Source organism: Podarcis bocagei, assembly GCF_964188305.1.
Source record: "Podarcis bocagei genome assembly, chromosome: 13".
Classification (NCBI taxonomy): domain Eukaryota; kingdom Metazoa; phylum Chordata; class Lepidosauria; order Squamata; family Lacertidae; genus Podarcis; species Podarcis bocagei.
In genome coordinates, this window is record NC_138138.1 from 25,598,477 (window position 1) to 25,623,227 (window position 24,751).

Sequence of the window (24,751 nt, forward strand, 5' to 3'; positions counted from 1 at the left end):
CTAAACTCCTCTCTTCTTCGGAGCCTTTGACTAAACCCCTTAGGTTTTATTTTGTTGGGGATGAAAGCAAAGTATATAAAAGTCAGTGTCCTTGTTGCTGTTCAGACAGTTGCTCTCGTCTCTTTCTTTCTTTCCTCCCATCCCTCCCATTTGCCTATTGTCTCCCTCACTGTGGAAATGTGGATTGTAAGCTCCTCAGGTCAAGGATCGCACAGCGCTGCCAACTTGAAGCCCTTGAGCTCCAGCATGTCTGCCAGTCCTCCCTCTACAATCCACAATGCACAAGAGACTGTTTGCTCTTCCTGCTTGGTTCCCGTTTGCAATGACTTGGCTCCTTCTACATTAAAGAAGTCCCCACCCCACCCCACCCCAGACATGCCCACATTTCATTGAATGCCAGAATTAAGCATGCATACTTTCTTCTGTTCTGAACAGAGTAGAGATACAAATACTTTCTCTGTGTGAAGTGAGCACAGTGGTGACTTATGTCGGTGTCTTTTTTCTCATTCATGGGGAGGGGCGGGAATTTCCACCCCTTTTCATGACCTTGCCCTTTTTCCTGCTCTTTTAGATAGGGCAGCCATTTTGTGTTATGCCACACCTGGATGGCAGCCATTTTGAATCTTGCTATGCCCACATGGCAGCCATTTTGTCACTGGCTCCCATGGTATTTTGTACAGCATTTCCTGGCACCTGGCACTGTTTTTATATAGTGATAAAGAAATAAGAGTCTTGGTAGGCCAGTGTCAAAGATATTCCCCCCCCCTGTAGGTAAAGGGTGTCCTGCTCCAGACTTTTGACAGGGCTCGCAGAATCATACTTGCAAACTAAGCATCTATCTAGGGCAGCAACATTCAATCTGGTTTCTGGTTGAAAGAAGCATGCAAGTTCATGGTGGCCCTTTGCTTTTGCCCTCACCAAGCATCCTGCGCATGCTGAGAGTGTCCCAGAATCTTTTGCTGTATTGCCTGGGTTTCTGGAATTCACTTTTGGTTTGTGTGAGACTGACCTTTCCCCACTGCTCCTTCGTTCTGTCCAGGTTAGCAGGAGACCCCAAGCCAGCCACAGGACTGAGCTGCTTATCTCTTGGAGGACAAATTTTAGTTATAATTTTTTAAGAGAGAGATGGTTGCGTGGCCAGTCCTTTTATCTGGTCAGCTAGGGTCACGCCCATCTACCTGATCACACACAGGGGGAGGAAGCTCCAGAGCAGGTGGGACAGGAAGTCGTCCCTGTCTGGAGCCACATTCCCCTGTGTCTCCAACAGGAAAATGTTGTACTTGACTGCTCTAGTAATAATTCATCCCACATTTTTCACTTCCAAATCTGTACGGGAGACAGGCAACAGTGATGGGCAGGCTTCAACGTCCCTTCACCAAATGTGAAATGAACACCTGTTAAAGGCTTTCTTTTTTAATTAACTTGACACTAATTACAGAACAAGCTCAGGATCCTTGGAACTTCATTTGCATAGAAAATAGCTCACTGAAAAAAGAGAATGGACTTGATCTCCATTTTAAAGGATTAATCTCAAGGTGTTTGCTATTCAGGGCAGTGTTCTCAGCTCTCAACACCCATCACATTCAGGGGGTTAGCAGAAGAAAGTTTGTTGCTGAGCGCCTACCCTGATAAGATGATTGGTTGCCAAAGAAGCCGATTAGAATCAAAAGATAATCGGAGGTCATGTGCCAACTAGATTTTGAAACATTTGAGGGAAATTGATGTAAAATTAGGCCAAAGGTTTTCAACTTTTTTGAGTCCACAGCTCCCTTGACCAACTACATTTTTTCCTGTGGCACCCTTGTGGGGCTCAGGAGCCTAGATACATCACCCCTTGCCCGCAGAGCTGGCAGCCTTTCACCCTTTCTCAAACGACATCCCATGTGGAGGGTTCATTCAGCCTCCTCTCCTCTCCCCTCTCCTTCGGAGCAGCTGCTGTTGCCACCGCTGGTCTCTAAGCTGCTTTCCCCCAAAGAGAGGTGCCTCCTCACACTGCCCCACATTGGCCTGGGACTTGTCTAACCATTTCCAACAGCAATAGGAAATCAGAGGAAGGATGGGAGGAAAGAGCAACATAGGCCAGTGCTGCCCGCGGCACCCCTGATAATTTTTCAAGGCACCCCAGGGTGCCACAGCACACTGGTTGAAAACCACTGACTTAGGCCATGAAAATCTACATTTTGGATTTGGGTGATTTACTATTTTGCAATGCCTTGGCTGTAGAAAGCACTTCTTGGTGTTCAGATCTGGGCCCCCAAATGTTGAATTCTAACCAAGTCCAAGCTCCAAGGATGGCAGTGTGGTATCGTCATCACCTTTGGTGTGACAGTCGTCTGTGTGGCAGCTTGGAGAACGCTGGCAGCTGGGCTTTGGAAGGTGCCAACTGAGAATGCTGAACTGCAAGCAGCCGCTTGTAGCATGGGGCTAATAGCTTGGCACATTGCAGGAGCACGCGAGCTGGTCACTGGCAGCTTGAGGTTATGAAACAGAACACTCCAAGCAGTTGCCTCCTGTGACTTTTGGAAGCTTAGTCAAGTCATTCTTCTTTCATTCTGACTTTTAACTGACTGAATAAAGCAGGTTGGGTGTAATTTTCCCCACCTTAATCTACTCTCAAGAGTACTTTTTTTTTTGGCTCTGATAGAAATCATAACTTAGAAATTGGATTTATTTACCGTATATAGTACCATTTCAAATTATTGCTTTTTGGCCTCAAAATCTGGGATGATGTGAACTACATGTAAATGAGAAAACCCTTTCTTAGTGGACTTTTCAAATCTAGCAGAGTCCGTCTGAGTTATGATTGGTTATATCTTGGGATGGGGGAGGAATTTCATTCAGTTCACATTTACAGGCGACCCTACCTAATTTGCACTTTCGATAAAAAATATGCAATTCAGTTCTCCTGTCAAGGAACTTGTACAAAAGTGCATATACTTGGGTAAAGTGTGGATAAAAAATGGATATATTACTGAAAATAGCATACAAAAATGCATTAAAACCAGGGAAATTGCTTGCAAAAATGTGTATATTTTGCAGAAATACATGCATGTGTGTATAAATTAGCACTGAAATGCTGCTGAATCTTCAAGAGGACTTGCTTGTTAAAATAATTCACAAACTGATGAGGAAAGGTGGAGAAATGGAAAGCATGGAAAATTAAGAAACCAAAACTGGGAGAGTTGCTGATACCTATTGATGTCCGAAACTTTGGTTTGAATCTCAGCAAGGTAGCTGCTAGAATTCTATAGATAGTTAGGTAAGAAAATGGCTTCCCAATTAGATTCTTTAAGCATCATATTAGAGTTGAATTTTTACCCTACGTACCTCACTAGGTGTTTTCTCTGTGACTTCCCAGTTGCTTCTGTTGTTGGCTAAAGCTCCTTAAAAGCAAGATTGTGTTGTTCCTGACAATCCGTAACCCACCTCCCTTCGGTTTCCTTTAGAACTGAAATTACTTTCTCAGAAAAAATAAAATAAAAATCCTGCTTTCATATTTCATTGCAAAATGCACATTTGTCCTCATTTGACTATAATATCTCAAATCTTCCCAGTTATTGGTGCTGATAACTACATTTTCTGGCAGTTTAACATACACAGGTTATAGGAAATTCAGCATTTCTTGGGGCAAGCTTGAAATGCCTTAATGTTGAACCTTGATTCTGTTACTTTGTAGTGCACGGTATGTAGCCATGGTCCTAACACGAGTGTTGGAAGAGCCTAGCAAAGCAACTGTGCCGAACAGTGAGTAGAAGAAACAGGCTTACAAAGTCCTGTCTTGGGGCTGTTTCACACATGAACATATATCAACTAGATGGAAACGATATAACCAGCTAACTTTTATGTATGTGTAAATACAGTATTGCAGGAATAGTGACACAGATAACGTTTCACATCACAGTGTTTTTTTCAAATGGGATCAGTTCACCCATTCAGCTGCCAGTCATCATATGAACAGTACTCATTTGATGTATATACGTGTGTGTGTGTGTGTGTGTGTTGTGTATGAGCCAACCCTTAGAAATCCACTTGATTTTAAGTCTTCAGAATCTTGCTGACCATCAATGGTGGCCTGGGTTGGATGACCTCTCAATAGCCCATCTCTGGTTCTTGGATAGCTTCCATGTTTTCATCAAAACCAAGACATCTTTGAACTTATGAAAAGCAGGGTGAACCCTCCCCATCTCACATTTCTGGATTAAAACTGTGACCTGCGTGGTGGGCATGCTTTGCTTTCATCTGCACGCTGGGCCATGTATAATTGAATCCGTTTATAAAACTGCTCTCTAAAATGTTAAACCTCTTTCCCTTGAAGGTCTTTGCCATCAATCAGGTTTGCAAAGAGCCTCAAAGCAGAGGATCAGCAGAGGCTGCTGTAAGAAACCCTTAAGCAAATGTCCGTCACTCTGACCTCTGACATTTTGTGAAGGCAGAAAACGATAGTCCCATAGAAGGTCGCCTTGTTAGATTAAGTGTAGCTTGCTCAGAATGGCACCATGACCCAGGCCTGGGTTCCCCAATTAGCAAATAGGTTACAGGCACAGCCTCCTGCTCAGGTCTTCTCTCAGGAGGGATCAATTCCCTTCTCTGCTGTGAGGAAGAGCCTGCAAAAATGTCAAGCCAGAGACCTAACTCAGCTTCACTCATGCCTGGAAATAATAGATTGGTGGCATTGACTTCTGAGCATCCTCCTATTCCTCAGATGTGAGGTAGTCCAGGTCTCTGTCTAAAGATCTGAGCAGCTATTAAACATTTCCTTGTATATTTATTATACTTGCAGCCTACCTTCTTCTCTAGTTCAGGGCAGGATGCTATAATGTCATCAAGGACTTGTCCTTACTATCCCCAAAGGACTCGTAATCTAATTTCCCAAAGATCATAAATCCTTTTAGGAAACAAAGGAGGGCAAGCAAGCAAGCAAGCAACAAAATGAAGCCACTTAATTAAACATGCCTTTCATGCCTCTTCTTCCAAAGTGCACCTAGGTTCCCAATATACTTTTAAGTTTTATTATTCTTCCCCAATTCTGCTCCATAATGGGCATATATAGAAAGCTCCCACTTTGTAAACTGTATAGTCTGTCCTTAAATCCTTCTGATGTGAGAAGGAGGGACACTGTGCAAATCTGCATTAGCTACAGAAGCTGGAGATGGTGGTGCTGTCAGTTCACCTTGCGTTTTCTGCCGATACCATAACGCCATTATACATATCTATTGTGCAACTGCATTTGGAAAACAGTCACACATGCCAGCTTCCAAATAAGAAGGGGGGCCGGCCTGGTGGCATGCGGCACATGATATCGCATGTGTGATGTCACAATGTGGTACATGTCAGAGGCAGAGCTGAGCTCAGTGGAAGCACAGCAGCAGCACAGCTTCAATGGTTGCACCTTCTCCTGCTGCTTCCAGCCTCCTCCATGGCAGCAGGAGGAGACTGAAGCCGTGCCACACTTGGCTCCATGCTTGGCCTCCTCAGGAAGGCTTTGGACTTTTTGGGGGGAGGAGTGGCACCCTCCTCAAAAGTATGGGGGGCCAAAAGGCTCAGCCCCTAGCAGATGGCACTCCTGAATACTGTGTACCATTATGGTTGCCTCACCTCAGAAAGGATATTGTAGAGTTGGGAAAAGTTTCAAAAAATGGCAACCAAAATGATGAAGGGAGTGAATAAATCCCCCTGTGATGAAAGGTTGCAGTATTTCGGGCTTTTTAGTTTAGGGAAAAGGTGAGTAAGAGGTGACATGATAGAAGTATTATGAAACTGTGCGTGGCATGGAGAAAGTGGATAGAGAAGAGTTCTCCCTCTCTCATAACACTGGAACTTGAGGGCATTCAATGAGGTTGGGTGCTGGAAGATTAAGGACAGACAGAAGAAAGTACTACTTTACATAGTGCTTGGTTAAACTGTGGAATTGGCAGTGATGGCCACCAACTTCGATAGCTTTAAAAGAGGATTAGACCAGTGTTTCCCAACCGGTGTTCCGCGGCACACTAGTGTGCCGCGAGACGTTGCCTGGTGTGCCGTGGGACGGAGGCAGGCGAGGCGGGAGGCGGGGCGGCGGCGGCGAGGAGAGGCCGCCCAGCGCGGGGCTCTCGCCGTCTGACTGCCTGCGTGGCGCTGACGTCACGGGGCTGTAACGTAGAAAGAAACCCGGGAATCCAGGCTGCGGACAGCCAAACTTCGCCTTTTCTCTATGGCCAGCTTTCATCCTATCATATGCTAATACGTCTACGGTTGAAGCTGCGGAAGGGCGGAAGTTCCTGCGGGGAAGAACCGTCCGGTGAGCCCCGCGATCTTGGGAAGCTGAGTTCCCCCCTCGAGAACCGCCCCTCTCCCGCCGCCCTTCTTCTTCTCTGCTGCCCGCGTATGGTCCCGCCGCGTAGCATTCTCTCGGCGCCCAGAGCCCGGGGGCTTCCTGCTTGCCATGGCGAGCGGCAGCAGCCTGGCGGCGGTAGCTGGCCTCGCAAAAGCTCCCGCCGCTGGAGGCCCCTTTGCGCCCGCTGGCCGCCTGTCGGCCGCCTGCTCCTGGGAGTGCCGGGCGGACCTGGCGGGAGTCCTGCGCCTTGTCCCGGAGGGGGAAACCGACGCCTGTGAGCCCCTGGGACCCCCGCTGAACGGGTGAGGAAGGCGCCCGAGACTCGGGGGGGATACACACGCCCCAGGTCGCGGGCCTTCCTGTTCTCTGGAAGGAGCCCCGGGAGCCGTGGGAAGGAGGCGAGGGGCAGCCGAGACGGGGCCTCGAGGGGCTTGGCGGGGGGCTGCCCCTCTTCCAGACACCCCCCAACCCCCCAGAATGACCGCCAAATGCTGAACAAGCATCAAACAACCACAGAGGCTTCCGCGTCGTGACTCAGCGGGCAGAGTGTAGGTGTGTTTTTGCACGAAAAGGATCCCAGGCACATCAGTTCCCGGCGTCGATCCCTGCCTTGGAAAGCTTGGAGAGCTCCTGCCCTCCAAGTGCAGACCCGCCGCTGTCAACTTTTTCCACATTGAACCCAAACACATTGCACTTGGGGGACCAGCTTCTTAAATCTTTGGCCATATAGTTTGCACGGTTGCACTTGGCACTGCGACCCAATTTGGATCAATTGGAAGACCAGTGGGTGTAGCAGCAGCCTGGCAAGAATAGGCTCTTGTCCTCATTCCACTTTTTCAATCCACCCTTCCCCCTCTGGGGTAGCTTTCTTACTTGCTCTAGAACAGTGGTTCCCAACCTTTTTTTGGGCCATGCCCCACCTAAACATCTCTAAAATCCTGCCCCCCCCATGACGTATAATTCTTATTATTCAAAAAGTGAATAAGTAAAAAGTGACCTTTCCCCATCTGGCATGGTGGTGTGCCTCGAGATTTTTTTCATGAAACAAGTGTGCCTTTGCCCAAAAAAGGTTGGGAAACACTGGATTAGACAAACTTAATGAAGGATAAGGCTATCAATAGCTACTAGCAATGAATGCTATACTCGGCCTCCACAGTTGGAGGCAGTGTGCTTCTGAATAACAGCTGCTGGAAACCACAGGATGGGATAAGGCTGGAGTCCTACTTGTGGGCTTTCCATAGGCAGAACTGTTCGTACGTACTTAGGTGGAATAAATATAGTAGCCAGTAGTCACCAGCCACCAGAAGTCATTGAATAAACACCTCTGGCTCTTAGTTGTATAAACCTGCAAAAGGTTATCACTTCGCTCGACAGCATCATACAGCAGCATTCTAGCTGCGGTATAGTGTTCAGGTTTCTTCCAGCAAACCTCGGTTAGGGTAATCTTTGTGTCCCCAAGGTGTTTTAGCTCTTACTTTGTGTCATAAAATTTATGGCTTTGTGGATTAAAAGTACAGTGGTGCCTCGCAAGACGGAAAGAATTCGTTCCGCGAGTCTCTTCGTCTTGCGATGTTTTTCGTCTTGCGAAGCACGGTCCATCGCAACTGCGCCTCTTCAAGCAGCTTTAAAAAAAAAGCGCAAGACGTTTTCATCTTGCGAAGCAAGCCCATAGGGAAATTCGTCTAGCGAAGCAACGCAAAAACGGAAAACCCTTTCGTCTAGCGAGTTTTTCGTCTTGCGAGGCATTCGTCTTGCGGGGCACCACTGTAGCACCTTGAATAGTGGCCAATGCACTGTACTAGCACTGGGCTTGTGAAAGAGAACTTTTATGAGAACAAAGCTAACATGGTCTTCTGGGTACAAGTGGTTTAGGACGTGTGACCAACCTGTTTTGCCACAGTTCAATATATCCAGTTTAATTTCCTAGAAGAGAGGGGTTTTATGCAACCCTATTCCTTGTTCAGTGCCCTTGTACGCTGGCTGGCTTTGACAGTCATAAAAGCTAGAAAGTGCTGATGTGGAGTAATAAAGTCTTTCCCCCCACCCCACAAAACAGACTTTTCTAGGAAGCGCAGTTGTCAATTTCCCCACAGTGCGGTGCTTGAGTTCGTATTTATCTTTGACCTAGCTGTGTGGGGTGTCTGCCAAGCCCAATATTATCAAGGATTCAAAATGGCAGGTTTAATCTCCAGAACATGACAGACATGATGAGGTCAGAGATGTGGAGAGCAGCAGAGCCCATAAAGTTGTGGAAGGGGGTGTGTTTACAGGGTGTGTGTGTGTGTGTGTGTGATTGAACCGGCCCTTGGGGGGACTTGTCAAGGAACTATGGGATGTTGCGTCTGAATCAATTATAGATCCTTTTTGGGTTTTGTCGGAAAGGATGTTGTTGCCTACGAAGCGAGCTTTGTTTAAGTAAGAGCTCATCAAGGCCTCAGACAGTGCCTGAGGCAAAGAGAGGCGTGGGCTGCCATTAAGATTGTTTTGCCTGAAACCTAGTCCAGCACTCCAGACAAGTGGCTGTAAAATACAGACTCTTTCATGAGGGATAACAGAGCCTGTTCCACTGCCAGAAGGGCCATTTTCTGCCAGCTCTCCAGTGGTTTTCTGGAGCAGAAGGAAACAGTCCCCCCGACTGCTTCTTGAATAGCTGGGGCCACCAGTCTGTTGCCATGTTCCACCTTCTGCCTAGCCATTTGTGGCGAAGAGAGAAAGGGGGCTTTTCTACCCAAAAGACAAGAGTCATATAAATTTTAATAAATAAAAAATAATTCAGAGTGCATTTTCTTCCTCTCTGAGTAATCATAATCACCGGCCAAACATCTGGATTTGAAAGGGGGGGACGTCTTATCTTATTTTATCTTATCTATCTTATCTTATCTTATCTTATCTTATCTAGTAAGTAAGTAAGTATGCTGGCCTTCATTTGAAGATCACAGGGCAGTACAAAACGAAAAAACACAAAATACATAGAGAAACAAGAACAAACCAATCACCTGCCTCCCACAAATACAGTTAAAATGCCATACAATGTTTAATCAGCCAAAGCTCTGGTTACAGTGTTACCTAACATACAATGTAAACTTACAATGTTTAATCAGCCAAAGCCTGGTACCTAAAGATATATAATAAAGGAGCCAGGTGAGCCTCCTTGGGGAGAGCATTCACTAAACAGGAAGCCACCACAGAAAAGGCCCATTCTTGTATTGCCATCCTCTGAACATCTTGTGGAAGAGGCACACAAAGAAAGGCCTCAGATGATAATTGCAGGATCTGAGTTGGTTCATATGGGGAGAGGTGGTTCTTGAGGTACTGTAGTCCCGAGCCATTTAAGGCTTTATAAGTCAAAACCAATGCTTTGAATTAGGCCTGGCAACTAATCAGCAGCCAGTGCAGTCAAGCCAGGATTCGTGTAACATGCTCAAACCATCGTGCCCTGGTGAGCAACCTGGTCACCAAATTCTGCACCAGCTGCAGTTTCTGAACCGTCTTCAGAGACAGCCCTACATATAACACATTACAGTAATCTAACCTAGATGTTACCAGAGCACAGATGACAGACGTTAGGCTATCCCTGTTGAGATAGGGGCGCAGCTGGGACACCAGCCAAAGCTGATGGAAGGCACTCTGTGCCACCGAGGCCACCAGAGCCTCAAGTGACAGCAAAGAATCCAGAAGTGCCTTCAAATTACATACCCACTTCTTCAGAGGGAGTTTTTGGTCTTGATGTGTGCTTTCAGGGCATGTTTGCACTTCCTCTTCCCTGAATGGAGAGGGAATAGAAAAGAAAGAATGAGTGAGGTTGTTCCTGAACAGAAGTGGTTGAGCTTCCATCCTCCACCCCATCCAGTCTGTAGGGATGTCTGGAAAACAAGGAGCCTTACATTCACCTACTTGGGATGTCTGGGAAAACAAGGGGCCGCTTTCCACAACAGCAAATCAGCAGAAGGCTTTGTTTGACTGCTGATTGCTATAGAGGGCCCTTTAGAGGTGTGCTAAATCACCTCTCCTACCATCAGCACAATTTAGCATTGCTTGAGTGGGTATTTAAAAAGAAATACGGAGCTAATATTCAGGCAGCAGTTGAAGAAATTCTAGCGGTCAGGCTCTGAACAGCTAAGACATGCATGGGGTTGTAAATTAAACAAATCACTGTAGTCGTGGATGTTTCCCCAAAGTGCTAATTGCCTAGAATGAAGACTAAACCTATGTTAGGAAAACCAGGGGTGGGCTTTTTTCTCAAGATCTCAGCCTGGAGTTGTGGTAACACTTTCGCTTCAGAGAGGGAAGCATCCTCAGTGCCACCACAGCATCCAGTGCTGATGCTCGTAATTGCCATCTTCAATCCCCTTATTGTCTTTGAGCAAAGACCGTGACAAAATATGTCCTTAAGCCCATATCCCCCTCACAGAGCTTCACTTCTCAGAGTTCAGAGGGATGGATAATTAAGCCGCTCAAGTAACTGTAGCTCTATGAGGGGAATAGGAGACAAATGTGGATTGGGCAAATGTCGACAAGTGGTCTCATAATACAAAAACAGGCTCCACCTCCACCAAACTTGTAAAGTGCTATGATACCACTTTAAACAGTAATGGCTTCCCCTCAAAGGATCCTGGGAAATATAATTTGTTAAGGGTGCTGAGAGTTGTTTAAAGACCCCTATTCCCCTCATAGGGGGACAAATTCCACATTTGTCCATCCACGGGGTGGGAGGGACAGGGGTGTTGGGTATGTTCTGGCTTGTTGTCCGTTTGTGGAATGCAGCATTTAGGTTCAACAGGCCTGACCAGCAGGGACCCAACAGAGACTAAAACCCAGTATGTGACCTCAGAATCTTCTGCAATATATAGAAAAACCTTGTGACTGATTTATAAGAGCTGTAGGATAAGTCAAGTTGGAAAGGGTTCTCTAGGAATCTATGGGGTTTCCTGGATCAAGCATACATCAGAATATAATGTTACATATTTTTTTGCTAAAGCAGGAGCTTTTTGGATGAGAGGCAGGGAACCATAAAATATGACTTCTTGAGAATCTCAGCTTTTCTCTGTCTGCCATTATTTATTTAAGCAGCTTTCAAGCACATATGTGTGTGTGTGTGTGTGTGTGTGTGTGTGTGTGCTTGAAGGTATGTGTGCAATTCCAAACCCATACTCTCATTAAAGCTGAACAAGATTTCAGTGGCCAAGGGATAAAGTTTCAGTGCCTACCCCCCACAACTCCTTGTCCATGTTAGGCTCGTCCTACTCAAGTGTAGGACCCTGGTAGAGACACATGCCTGACTGGCATGTTCTCTCCCTCCTGGTCGGTCGGGAGCTTCTAAAGCTTTCTCCAGCCAAAGCATCCCAGCGACTGATACCAAGTGGCATTAGCACACTTAGGATCCTGCGGAGTGTTAGCAGTTTGTGTAACACAACTCAGTAGCACAGCATTTTGGCTAAACTATGTTTATTTACATATAATACACTCGGAGCATTCTGACTTAGCTCCTTCCTCTTTCTCATCAGACAGCAAAGAGAAAGAACAAAGGACAATAGTCCTACATCACGGAAACACAGTAATACCAAACACCCTGTCTCTGTCACTTCCCACTATTTGGAATGAAAACATACACTGTCATGTGATAGACAACAATCCCATGACTGCAAGCACGGAGCAAGAATCCTAACAGTCCCACCTAGTCACTAGGTGAAGCAGAATAAATTATGTTTACGGTGAAGGGCCGTAGAATCATGTTTTCAAACCAAGAAAAAAATATATGCCAATGTACCTGATTTGCATACTAAGTGCAGGCTGGCAAAATCCAACATATTTGGTGCGGGATTTTGGTCTTTGAAGGTGTTCCTTTTTAATCTCACAGAACACACATGGCCCTGACAGACAAGAAACAGATTGAGAGAGAAATCTGCAAGGGAAACTTGTGCAACTTGTGCGTGAAGGGCAGGCATGCGTTGCTAAACATATAGTGGACACGCGCCGAAGAGCCATGGCCAATTGGGGCTCTGTAGCGCATCTCTCTCCCCCCCCCCTCCCCAAGTGTTCAGGCACAAGTCTACCCTTCACGCTTTATGCATTTACTGCAGGAAACAACGCTTCAGCTGCAGCAGGGCTCAATTGCTACGTAAAGTGTGCAAAAAGGATCTTTCTGGCTTGGCTTGGTTGGGGTGCGGATCCAGAGAAGCCAAGAGACTTGTTAAACAGCCTTTTTTGTCTCAGTGGCTGAGGGAAATCGCAAACAGCCTCGTTAAGGAGGACCCAACCCTTTGTGCTGTGAAATCTTTTCCTTCTTCCCCAGACTCTCTTCTCCGCAGCGTGGTGAGGCAGCAATTGAAAAGGATATTAAGACTTACGTATGTGTTGATATGGAGAATGCTTCTGGAGTTCAGGAGCATAAGCCGCTGTTTTGTTTGTTGGGAGGTAAACAATAGCCTGGTGGAAATGTGACGTCCAGGCTTGAGACGCTTCCCACGTTTCTGGTGTGTCCTTTTTGAGATGGAAGCAGGGTCAGGGTCAAAGACCTGAGAGTCTACAGCAGCTCAGCCCCCCCCCCCACCCGTAGCAGCTGCCACATCATATCTCTCCTTCTTTGATGGATTTCTCTGCTTCCAGAGGTCTTTTAGGGTGCTATGTGACAGACTCCCTTTTACTCAAGTATGAGTGGCACCTCCATATAGAGAGATCTGGTTGCTGCTGCTGCTGCTGCTTTTTGTCTCTACTTTAGAAACCCTAACCCCAGGGCTTTATTTCACCCAGAACTCAATTCTGGAACCTCTTAGGTAGGCACCATTTATGGTGAATTCTGGCACCTCTTTTTCTAGGAAAATAGCACTGCCTAACTCCCCAAACTTTGAAAGATGTTTCTCATGAAATAACCGAGGTGTTCACAGATTCGCCAGAAACACAAGGGATCTGTCAAATCAATGGTGCTGAGGAAACACATGAGTAATTAGTTTACCTCAGTCAAGTGCCTTCCACAAAAGAAAATAACATGTGGAAGCCCCAGCGGAAGGTGTGATTTTAGAAATGCTTAAGAGGTGGTACATTTGGGAGAAGGTAGAAATAAGCAGCGATGGAAAAATACAGAGATATGCCTGTACTGTGTAGCAAAACTGTCTTGAATGTAAAAACTCCACAAATGGGACTTGCGATAAAATGTTGTTGTGTGTAACACACCCACACCCACAGAGTGCTCCTGTTCAAGGCTAAAGCCAGTTTTCAGATACAGTGGTAGCACCTTGGTTGTCAAGCTAAATCCGTTCCGGGAGTCCGTTTGACTCCCAGAACCGTTCGAAAACCAAGGCGTGGCTTCCGATTGGCTGCAGGAGCTTTCTGCATTCAGTCAGAAGCCACGGAAGCCATGTTGGACATTTGGCTTCCCAAAAACATTTGCAAACTGGAACATCCACTTCTGGGTTTGCAGCGTTTGGGAGCCTATTTGTTCGGAAGCCAAGCCATTCAAAAACCAAGGTACCACTGTAATTGTAGAGTTGGAAGGGAGCTATACAGGTGCCTCCCCTGCAAATCAATTGCTGAGGCAGTTCTTTGTAGAATCAGGTTTTTTGGGACCTATAGGCCACCAACAGTGTCACTGAATATCTTTCTTCCTCTCTGTGTTTTCTTAGGTGTTTACGAAATATGGGAAGTGCTACATGTTTAACTCAGGAGAAGATGGGCATCCTCTGTTGACCACATTCAAGGGTGGGACAGGCAATGGCCTGGAGATAATGCTGGACATTCAGCAGGATGAGTACTTGCCAATATGGGGAGAAACAGGTAAGGAGAAGACTCATTGTGTTTGCCTGTCTGATTGTCAGGTTCTTCATCTACCCATTTATTCATTTATAGCACGTTACCACACTCTTCAGTTGTGGAAAGCCTCCACATGTGGCTCACCAAGATCAGAAATAGGGTTTTATCTACATACTGGTCTGAGTCCCCATCTTCATCAATTAGGCATGTCAATTTTTTGCCCTTTCGGCCCTAAAGAACTGCCCCTAGCCATGACAGGTTCCTTGGCCTTGTCTGACAGCTCCGGAACATCTTCATCTGTATCAGTACGAAGATCAAATTTCGTGGATTTATTATTGGGCCTCTGCATACCCTGCTGTATTAACTTCCTGCCGGTAGCGTTTTTATCAGATCCAAAGCACATTCAGCAGATTTTCATTGCCAAATTCGTCCCAAGGCTGTCAGACACTTATTTCTAAGCCACTGTTCAACTTCTTGGGTAGCCCCCTCCCATGTCCTTTGTTGCTTTAGAGCAGGCTTTGCTGCTCAAACCAAGATTTGGCAAGATTTCGGCCACTGTGCAGCTCACGCACCAATCCCCTATTCCTTACACCGAGAAAAGCCAATGTGCTGCTCTCCAGGTGCTGGCGGACTCCATTTCCCATCAGCCTCAGCCAGCATGGCCAGTGGTCAAGGGTGATGAGAGTTGTAGTCTAGAAACATCTAGAAGGCTCTGTGTTGGTTACCCCTGCCTTGGCACCTGGCTTGGAGGAGAGATCTGCAACTTGGAGGAGACTGAGCCTATGGCTCCTGGGAGTCAGGTGTTCACAGAGGACCAATCCCATGCAAGTGTCTGCTTCTGAGCCAGTGTGGTGTAGTGGTTAAGAGCGATAGACTCGTAATCTGGGGAACCGGGTTCGCGTCTCCGCTCCTCCACATGCAGCTGCTGGGTGACCTTGGGCCAGTCACGCTTCTTTGAAGTCTCTCAGCCCCACTCACCTCACAGAGTGCTTGTTGTGGGGGAGGAAGGGAAAGGAGAATGTTAGCTGCTTTGAGACTCCTTCGGGTAGTGATAAAGCGGGATATCAAATCCAAACTCCTCTTCTTCTTCTGGCTCTCCAAGATTGACATCCCTTCCTCAGCCTGAGCAGCTTGCTGTTGAGGAAGGCCCTACTCGCTTCCCGCGGCTCCAGGCACTTGCTACCTCTTTAAGGCTGAGGCGATGAACTTTCCCCAGCACTCAGTCCCAGCAGGCGACTCTCCTGAGAGCATTCTCCGAACACGGCTTAGCAAAAGAATCCTGCCAGGTTAAAGGGCCAGAATTGCCACAGCTGAAGCAAATCTATATCTCAGGGCAGCCCGCCCGCCCCACTGCTGAACAGCATATCAAAGCTTTGAAACAGGCCGAGCCTGTTGGGTACTATCCAAACACACACACACACACTAATAATGAGGATCAGCTATATTGGTTGCCATAGCAACACCTAATTTGGCTCTTGGCGCACAAGATAAAAAGGAGTCGAGGATGTCCAAATATTAGCATAAAAATACCGAAGTGGATTTTTGGTATGAAATCCACTCAGGCTGGGGCTGGTATCTAAAAACTAAGGCCTTCCTCACCCACCCACCCCCAAAAAACATTTTTATAGTTGACCATAGAAAGAAAGCAAGGGTCAAGGATGCAGATTTAAACTCTCCCTGAAGCATAAGTGACAGCAGGCCTCCCCAGCCTCATGCCCTCAGGGTTTGGACTATAACTCCTGTTATCCCTAAGCATTGGCTATGCTGGCTGGGGCCGATGGGAATTGTAGTTCAGGGGAAGGGAACCTCTGACCTCCATGCCTAATCAGGCATGGAATGGCTCTCAATTTGACCCATGAGGCCATTTTCTCTCAACCACAACCACCTGCCGTACACCTGAAGTCATATGTGATGTCATTTGTGGAATAGGTAAGGGTGTGGCTCCAGAGAAACAATTGGGAGCTTCAGGTGAGCTCCCAATTCCTGTTTTGCAAGCAGGGCTCGCTGACCGGTGCTGACAGTGAGCCCAACTGTGATTGGCAGCACTAAGATGTTCCCTATCAGGACCTCCCTGGTGTAAACTCATTGAAATTAATGGACATATCTACCAACAGTTAGGCATGAATAGAACCTAGTTAGATACAGCCCCTTTTTTTGTTTAAAAAAGAATAAAAGTGAAATCACTGGGGCTTTGGGGTGACAAAAAAACCTCACTGTCTGCTAGTCTCTTGTGGCTTGAACGTCCCAGTTGAAATCTTACCTCTGCCATTAACCCACCTTAGGGCTGTTTTCTCAGTCGCAGCCCATGTTCCACCTCTGTCTGCAAAATGGAGAGAATAATATTTGTCCGCTTTATGGGTTGTTGATAAAGAATGCTAAGGACTGCTTTAGAAAAATGTGTGTTTGTAGAAATCTCTTGACTTTAGCTCATCTGGAATGTAGCCTGCTATGCAAAGGTAACAGTCCTATCTGTTGCTCCACCTGTTTTGCCTCACGCACCTCTGGAAGGTTGCCCTCAAGGAAATATGACCTTTCTGCTGAAAAGGGTTACTTGCCTCCCTGACGTAATGAATCTCTCCCTCATCAAATATATCAAATTGGGCAGAATTATGTTTCCCAAGGCTCTCTGCTTCCTTAAAAAGACACGTAAGTTTCTAATCCTGTGGTTGTACAGATATGCTAAGAAGTGTGTAAGCAACGCCTGCTGAAATCTCAGAAGTGCAACTGATGCTGTTTCCAGTGTTTGGAGCATCCCTTTGTTGCCTTATGAGGCCGATACTTCCTCCATGACAGGCAAAATTAGAAAAAAAAGTAATGCAAAGACTAGTTGATTTGGCTTCAGGTATTGTATTGCAACGTATTTTGCATCTCTCCACCTCCTCTTTAAACCAGACATGGGGAGATCAAGATGATATTCAACCCTCTAATCAAAGAAGTATATATATAACTGCAGGTATCAAGTATCATTGTAAAAGATCAGTGTTCAAGGGGGACTTTGCTTAACAAGTGTTGCGGCTTTCCAGTCATTCTTCAAAACAGACATGGATGTGTCTATGTTGTTTGCCTACAGAACTGTGCTGTGAACACATCTCAGGTGTTCAAGGAAAGTAATGTGTAATGATCAAGGATATAGAGATTGCCAGAAAGGTGAGGAAAGCCAAGGGCCTTAATTTTGCTTGACCAAAACTTGCAATGATAAGTGGTTCACAGATGCTAAATTTCCATAATTAATCCATTACAGAGAATCCCTGTTTTCTTCATGCAGCATTTTTATTGGGATAGTGTGTGTATGTTAGTGTGGATATGAGACACATAGCTTTGCCAGAACCCTCCTCCGCTGCGTAAACTGAGTGGAGTCTTCCACCTCTCCCTGCCAGTAGAAGCTAGCCTTTAGCTTGTAAATCTCTGTGGCAGCTCCCTCCTTTCTAAGTAGGACTTCATGTTGGGCTCCTCTATTAAACTCCTCCATAAAACAACCTCAGCCAAGGCGCCAACAGCCCTTACAAAAGGAAGGACGTGGCTCTCTTCTAAATGCTGTTAAGAGGCTGCATTACCAGGTAGCAATATTTAGTCGTGGCCGTAAAAAAGTGACAAGGTTCCTGATTTATGTTTCTGGGAACATAAAAAGTCCTACTGGATGAATAACATCCTTAAAAGTGCCAGCAGCCAGAAGGATAAATAAACCCTGGGGGGAGGAGGGGGAGGAATGTGTTAGCTTGAAAGCTTGTCTCCAAGCCAACCCTGGTTGCCCTTGACCTTCACTGAGGACAAGAAGAGATGTCACCCAGAGGAGAGCATGCAAATGTTTTCTCATCTCGTTGCGTCTTGGACCTTTTCCTAATGAATGGAGAAACACAGGCAATTAGCTGTGTTTTCCCAAAGAGAAAAGGTCAGGGATGTTCCCCCTCTTCTGTCAATAGCCCAGCAACCACAGAAATGAGTCACTTCGGGCTGGTTGAAGACTTGCCCTGCTGTTGGCCCTTCAATGCAGGAGAGGAACAGGTGGGCACCCCCCCTCCCACACGAAACTTAAGGCAGGGGTAGTAAGCTGTCCCCCAGATGTTGTTGAACTCTTATCCGACCCAGCTACCATGGGCCAGTGGTCAGGCATTATGGGAGCTTGAGTCCAACAACATCTGGAGGGCACCCCATTGGCTGTCCCTCATCATGTGGCCCCCACACGTATCCAACCAATGATCCTCCAATGCACACCTTGGCTGCCCAGATGTTGGATTGCAACTGTGACCATCCTGAGCCAGCATAGCCAATGGTCTCTTGTTGTCTAACAAAGTCTAAGGGCCCAGGGTTGCAGAACACTGAGCTGTGAGGCAAGCACCCCACAGTGGTGGAGACTTAGGGGTGAAAGCTGGGAATCAAAATGGTTCCTGAATCTAATTGGCAGCCAGTGCAGTCGGGCCAGGATTGGTGTAATATGCTTAAACCATTTTGCCCTGGTGAACAACGTGGCTGATGAATTCTGCACCAGCTGAAGTTTCAGAACTGTTTTCAGATGCAGCCCTACATATAACATGTTGCAGCAATCTAAGATAGAGGTTACTAGAGCATAGGTGACAAAAGTTAGGCTATCCCTGTCCAGATAGGGGTGCAGCTGGGCCACCAGCCAAAGCTGAAGGAAGGCACTCTGTGGCCCCAAGGCCAACTGAGCCTCAGTAAAGGAGCCAGAAGTACCCCCAAGCTGTGTACCCACTCAGTCATAGAGAGTATAGCCCCTTCATCATCATCATTTTTTATTTGTAAGCCGCCTTTCCACAGTTAAAAAAACAAGGCTCAAGGTGGTTTACAGCATGACAAGATTTACATAATTACAAAAGTCATAAATCACATCAAAAAATACACAACCAAATGGGAAACAATTCCCACATAAATCAAAATCTAAAACTAAGAATACAGCATTAATATCACAGTTTAAAAAATAACAGCAATTTAAACAAAAAAACAAAAACTAAACAAAACAGAGCCCTCTCTGCCCAGCAGCAGCAGTGGTGGCAGCAGTCCTTTATAGCAGTCCTTTATAGTTCCCATCAGGCCCCGCCCTGGGCCAGGTGATGAGTGGCAGGACTGGGGCCCTCAGGCGCTGAGCAGGGGAGTCCCCATCAAGAGCAGGCAAAGGCAACCTCCCATAGGGAACCAGCCTGATCAAAGGGTTTATCCAAGGCTCCCCGCAAACTGAAGACCTTTCAGAGACATGCATTTCGTTGCTCACAAGCACAGCATAAAGAAAACTCAGGTCGCAGCAGGGTTTTATGAAGATGTGGTAATGGTACCTGGCTTAGATAGCTTTTAAAAGGGGATTACAAATCACAGAGGAGAGGGTGATCAGCAGGGAAAGAACCATAACTCAGCGTTAGAGCACATGTTTTGTGTGCAAAAGATCCCATGTTCTGTCAGGTATCTCCAGAGACAGGTGGATGCCAAAAAGTTATTAGTGTAGATGAGGATCCACAGAACTCCAATGGATTTCAGTCTTCCCCTTGTTCATTGCCTTCTTTCTTTCCTTCTATTGCATGGTGCTGATAATGCCAAGGTTGCAAGTTTGAATCCTTTATGGGACAGCTGCATATTCCTTCATTGCAGGGGGTTGGACTAGATGATCCTCAGGGTCCCTTCTAACTCTATGATTCTATTCTAAATAAAGTTTTTTTTAAAAAAATCTTGGCCATTGGGGTCTGGAGTGTGTGTGTTTGCCAACCTCAGGGTTCTTGCAAACCCCATTTGTCTAGATCAATTTGGCTTCATACTGCTGGAGTTTAGGATCAGGTCAGGGTTGCAAAAGACCAGCACCTAGTTCTGTTCTATATGAGAGACTGGATAGGTCTGACAGGGAAATGAGGAAGCTGTTTTGATCTCCAGGGTGAGACAAACAGCTGGAAGCTAGCCCTACATATCCCAGAAAGGAGCGGGAAATTTGGCCCAAGAAGTGCAGGGTGGACTGACTCAGAGCCCCTTGGAAAGCAACTGCTTTGAGCCTCCTCCAAATTCTTCATGCCTGAAGGGGGCGGGAAGGGCGATAGGAAGTGGTGGCAACTCTACTATATACTTGGGAAGCACAATTGGCCTACTCTGCAAGACAGGTGTGCAAGGAAGGGGCGTAAGCAGCAGGCTCTCCTGAGTCTTTCCCTTTTTGTTACACTTTGCGCCTACAATTTGGTATTCTGAGGTGCCCTGCTGCTAAGCACAGAAGCCTATTTTAGCCATGACAGGTAGTGGTCACTGATAGACCTCTCTTCTACGAATTTGTCTAAACCTCTTCTGAAAGCCATCTCTCTAGGAACAAAGGGTTCTGCAAAGGTCAGTTGGGTTTCAGCTGTCTTGATTGTATTCCGGTGAAAATGATTTGTTCCAGCTTCAAGGGGCGGCCTCTCCTGTGTACTTGAACAAATGCAGCCATTACCAAAGCTGTTTTGCCCTTTAGCCGATCCCTCTTTCCACTGAGTCATACTTTGGCTTGGCACTCCTTCTCCCACCAATCTTCTCTTACGGCCTCAGGATCCCTCCACTTCCCTTGGGAGCAGTAGGGATCCTTCCTTATTCCAGGGCAGGAAAAGGTTATCTAAATCAGTGTTTCCCAACCACTGTTCCGCGGCACACTAGTGTGATGTTGCCTGGTGTGCCGCGAGATGTTGCCTGGAGGGAGGCGGGCGAGTCGGGCGGCGAGAGGCGGGGCGGCGGCGGTGAGGAGAGGCCCCCCAGCGCGGGGCTCTCGCCGTCTGCCTGCTTGGCTGCCTGCGAGCTCGGCGGGCAGCGCCTCCGTCCGCAGCGCCCGCCTCGCGGCTCTCATTCCCTGCCCCTGCCAAAGCTCACCCAGCCAAGCCACGCTCTCGTTCCTGCCTCGCTTTGCTGCCTCCTCCCCGCCCACCCCCAAAGCTTGGAGGTTCCCCGGCAAGGGGGAGGGAAAAAAATTGAAACTTACACTTTCGTGCGTCCCTCCCGGCGTGACGCTGCGCGCTGACGTCACGGGGCTGTAATGGTGGTGTGCCTCGAGATTTTTTTCATCAAACAAGTGTGCCTTTGCCCAAAAAAGGTTGGGAAACACTGATCTAAATAAAGATTTTTTTAAAAAATGCAGCTCTGTATCACTCTCATGGGTCCTAGGAAGAAGCAGTGGAACTCAAATGAAGTGAAGAATTTATTTCATTTCTGGTGATGGGAATATTTTGCATCTGACTGGACTCTTACCAGATTAGATAGCAGCTCTCTCACTATGCACAGGTTATGAGTTGCGGTGTTCACTCAAGAGTGTAACCTTAATATTTTAAAAGAAGGCTTCCAGAACTCCCGTCTTCATTTGGAATGTTTGCAAACATTCCATGACATCGCAGCTGCTTAGCTCGTGGCTGCCAAGCAGCCATGATTTCCCTACCTTTCTGTGTACATTATAGCTGCACGATGTTGACAGGATGAGGGACGTTTTGGAGAAATCATGCTGCAATAGGATTTGCTGGATAGTAACCAGAGCACTTACTTAGCACCATCAGCATACATAGGGCTGGCAAAAGAGTAGCTGGGGTGGGGTCAGGGCAGAGTCAGGCAACAAGGTGGTTCGGAAATGCCTTTGCCGAGAACTCAAGCCTAGAGAGAAGGACTTGCAGTAAAAAAAAGTGGCTTCATAGATAGAGGAAAGGTATGGCCAGGTGATATCAGTGCTAAACGGAGAGGCTCATTTACCTCCTGCGGCTCACATTTCTGTGCTCCTATTATTAAGCCTGAAAGTGGAATTTGCAGCATCACGATGCCAGACTTGAAAGATTTCTTTCTTTTCTCTCTCTCTCTCTCTCTCTCTCTCTCTCTCTCTCTCTCTCTCTTTCCCACTCTTTCCTTTCCCTGCACATCCCTAATTGAAAGGTGCTGCTTGATGTGCCAGCTAGCGATTCACCAGAGGCAGCCAAACCCAGCAGAAAAGGGTTCTGCATGAAAACTCCCCTGGGCTGTTTGATTTTTCAATGTTGTTTTCTTTCCTGCCCGTTGCGTTTCCATGCATTGATTCCATTTTGCTGCCTGCTCTGCTCGGCTGAGTGCGAGTGTCAGAAACATTTTGGGAGCACCGGATTTCCGGGCCGAATACTCCCACACATACTGCCACACAGGCCACAGGCTGTGGCACTCAGTTTTAATTATGGGTACGTTGTCTTTGGGACACCACAATATTTTCTGGAGAGCAGTGGAACTTCCTTCAGAAAGGCAAGCTGTTGGGAAATTCTCCTGTGGTTTCCTAGAGAAGTTTTCTTTTTAAAAAAGAAGGAAGAGATGGGTGGCAGCAGCCACTTGAATTTGTGGCCTTCCTGGGAAACCCCAGCTTGAATGGCTAAGCTTAACATGTAAGGACATGGGCCAAATCCATCACGCTTAGAAATGTTCCCTGACCCTCCTCTACAACATTTCAAACCTAGTGGCAAAAGAGGTGTGAATAAATTGGCATTTGGGGCAACAGGATTTGTAGGCAGGCCACTTCAGGTTGTGGGTACTGAGGCACTGGTTCAAAATTGCCATACTAGTTGCTGACGAGGAATGCACCTGCCGCTGCAGTATTGCATAGATGCCTGCTTACCTGTCTAAGTAGAAAAAACTGTTCAAGGCTTAAGTCAGGTCTACATCTCTGTTGCAACATGCATTAAAAGTGGCAGTATTTCATCCTCAGAGGACTTGAACTCGTGCCCACCCTTTCCAGAAAAGGCTTGTCTCTGCCTTGGAATGATGATACAATTTATACCAGTGATACAATTTATACCAGTGATCTTCAACCGAGGGAACCAGATTTCATTGCACTACAACTCCCATCATCCCTGATCATTGATAAAGCTGGCTGGGGAAGATGAGCATTGTAGTCCAACAACATCTGGGGACCCAGGTTCAAAGAACACAACTTTAAACTAATGGGTTTTTTGCAACCAAAACTTGATGTTTAATTCTTGCCAAGCCTTAGAAACCTAAATAGTTTTAGTACATCCTCACCTACCTTCTTATTCTCTCTAGAACTAGGGTTCCCAAACTGTTGTCTGCATACTACCTATTGCCCACAAGCTTCATTCATGTGGACTACAGCATGCCTGTGGAGTTGTGCTTGAAGATAGGAGATGACACATCCATCGCACTGAATATTCATATAGATTTTTAGTTGTAGTTTTATTGCTTATTTTATTTCTTACATTGTATTTTATTGTATTGCAGTTTTATTTCTATGGGATTCAAACTGTAATACAATAGAATACAATATATAAGAAATAAAAGAAGCATTAAAACTATAATTAAAAACCATAGAGCACTTAGCACAGTGCATTACAGTTGCTACAATAGGCAGAAGAAAATTATTCTGTGGTCTGCCTAGACCCTCAGCAATTTTCAAGTGGTCCATGAGGAAAAATAAGTTTGGGAACTGCTGCTCTGGATGTTACTGAACTGGATGTGCTTTCTCTGTTGATAACTTTGCTGCATGTCAGATGCAGTGTCCTGGAGCTGATTGTATGGTTCACTGCTATTTAGTTATGTATTTATTAAATTTGAATTCTGCTTTCCCATCAAACAGTACAGAGATGCAGGGGTGGGGTGGGGGGCAGATCTGTGGGTAGATACTTTAGAGTCCATAGCTCACAATATATTTGGTATGCCTTGGCCAGCGTACCACTGAGAACGACTAACTTATCATCATCCCCCAGATTTGCCATGCTCCAGATCAGAACCTTGGACAGATCCCGCTAACCATGTACCGTACATTCTTTAAATGTGGGTAAACTAAATCAGTGTTTCCCAACCGGTGTTCCGCGGCACACTAGTGTGCCGTGAGACACCGGCTGGTGTGCCGTGGGAGGGAGGCGGGCGAGTCGGGCGCCTAGGAGAGAACAAAACCAAGTGAGCAGCGCGCGAGAGGGAAGCGACCCGAAAAAGAAGCGCGTTCGGAGTCCGGAGGCACTTTTGGGGCTGCGTACGAAGGGAGGGGGGGCACGGACGGCGGAAGGGGGCGGGGCGCGGTTGCAGAAACCCGCCAATGCTTCCACCTCATTGGGAAAGGGAAGGGGTTGGGCCACCTAAAACTCTCCGCCGGGGCCACATCCTGCCTCCCAGCCCCCTTTCCTCCACCCACGGAGGGAGGGATGTTTTTAACACACACCCCCCCCCCGCTCACAACCCTTTGGTAGCGTTTCTCCAATCTGAGGCGAGCGCCCGCCGACGCCCCCTTCCCCCGCGCGAAAACCGAAGTCTCCTCCCCACCCCTTTATTCCCTCAAACCCCGTTTCCATAAGGGGGGGGGGAGAACCCTTCCGTCGCGCGCAAAGCCCAGCTCCCTCCGCCCTTCGCGGTCTCTTCAGCTCGGAGCCACTGGGCAAAACTCGCTCTCAGAAGCGCAAGCGCGCGCGCGCGGAGAGAAAGAGAGAGGCAAACAAAGTTAACTTGTGGGGAGAGAGAAAGAGCGAGCGGGAGCTAACTTGTGTCCAAAGGCAGCTACAAAGTAGCCCCCCCCCCCTCCCCGAAGGCGACCTCTCTTGCTCTGCTCCTCTGGGGTGGGGAAACCAACTCCACCACGCGGAGCAGCCCCGAGGCGGGGAATTTCGCCCCTTCGTAATGTATGCATGTAAATGAGGCGGGCGCAAGGGGTGGGCGCGGAGAGGAACTCGCGCCTCTGAGGCCGCCGCCTCCTTCTCCTCCTCCTCCTCCGCCCCCCCCTCAAACCCAGGCGGC

General features: G+C 47.1%; 1 protein-coding gene across 5 annotated transcripts in view; it reads left to right on the plus strand.

The window, feature by feature from the left end:
• The window catches only part of LOC308571108 (acid-sensing ion channel 2), a 403,467-nt gene that overhangs the window by 322,140 nt on the left and 56,576 nt on the right, over positions 1-24,751 (plus strand). For all 5 annotated transcript variants that reach the window (XR_014001279.1, XR_014001280.1, XM_081166502.1 and 2 more), the window contains one exon: positions 13,933-14,083. Coding sequence is in view for 3 of the 5 variants with exons in the window: in XM_081166502.1 (XP_081022628.1) it covers positions 13,933-14,083 (151 nt within the window). In the remaining 2 variants the exon portion in view is untranslated. The remainder of the gene's footprint in view (positions 1-13,932; positions 14,084-24,751) is intronic.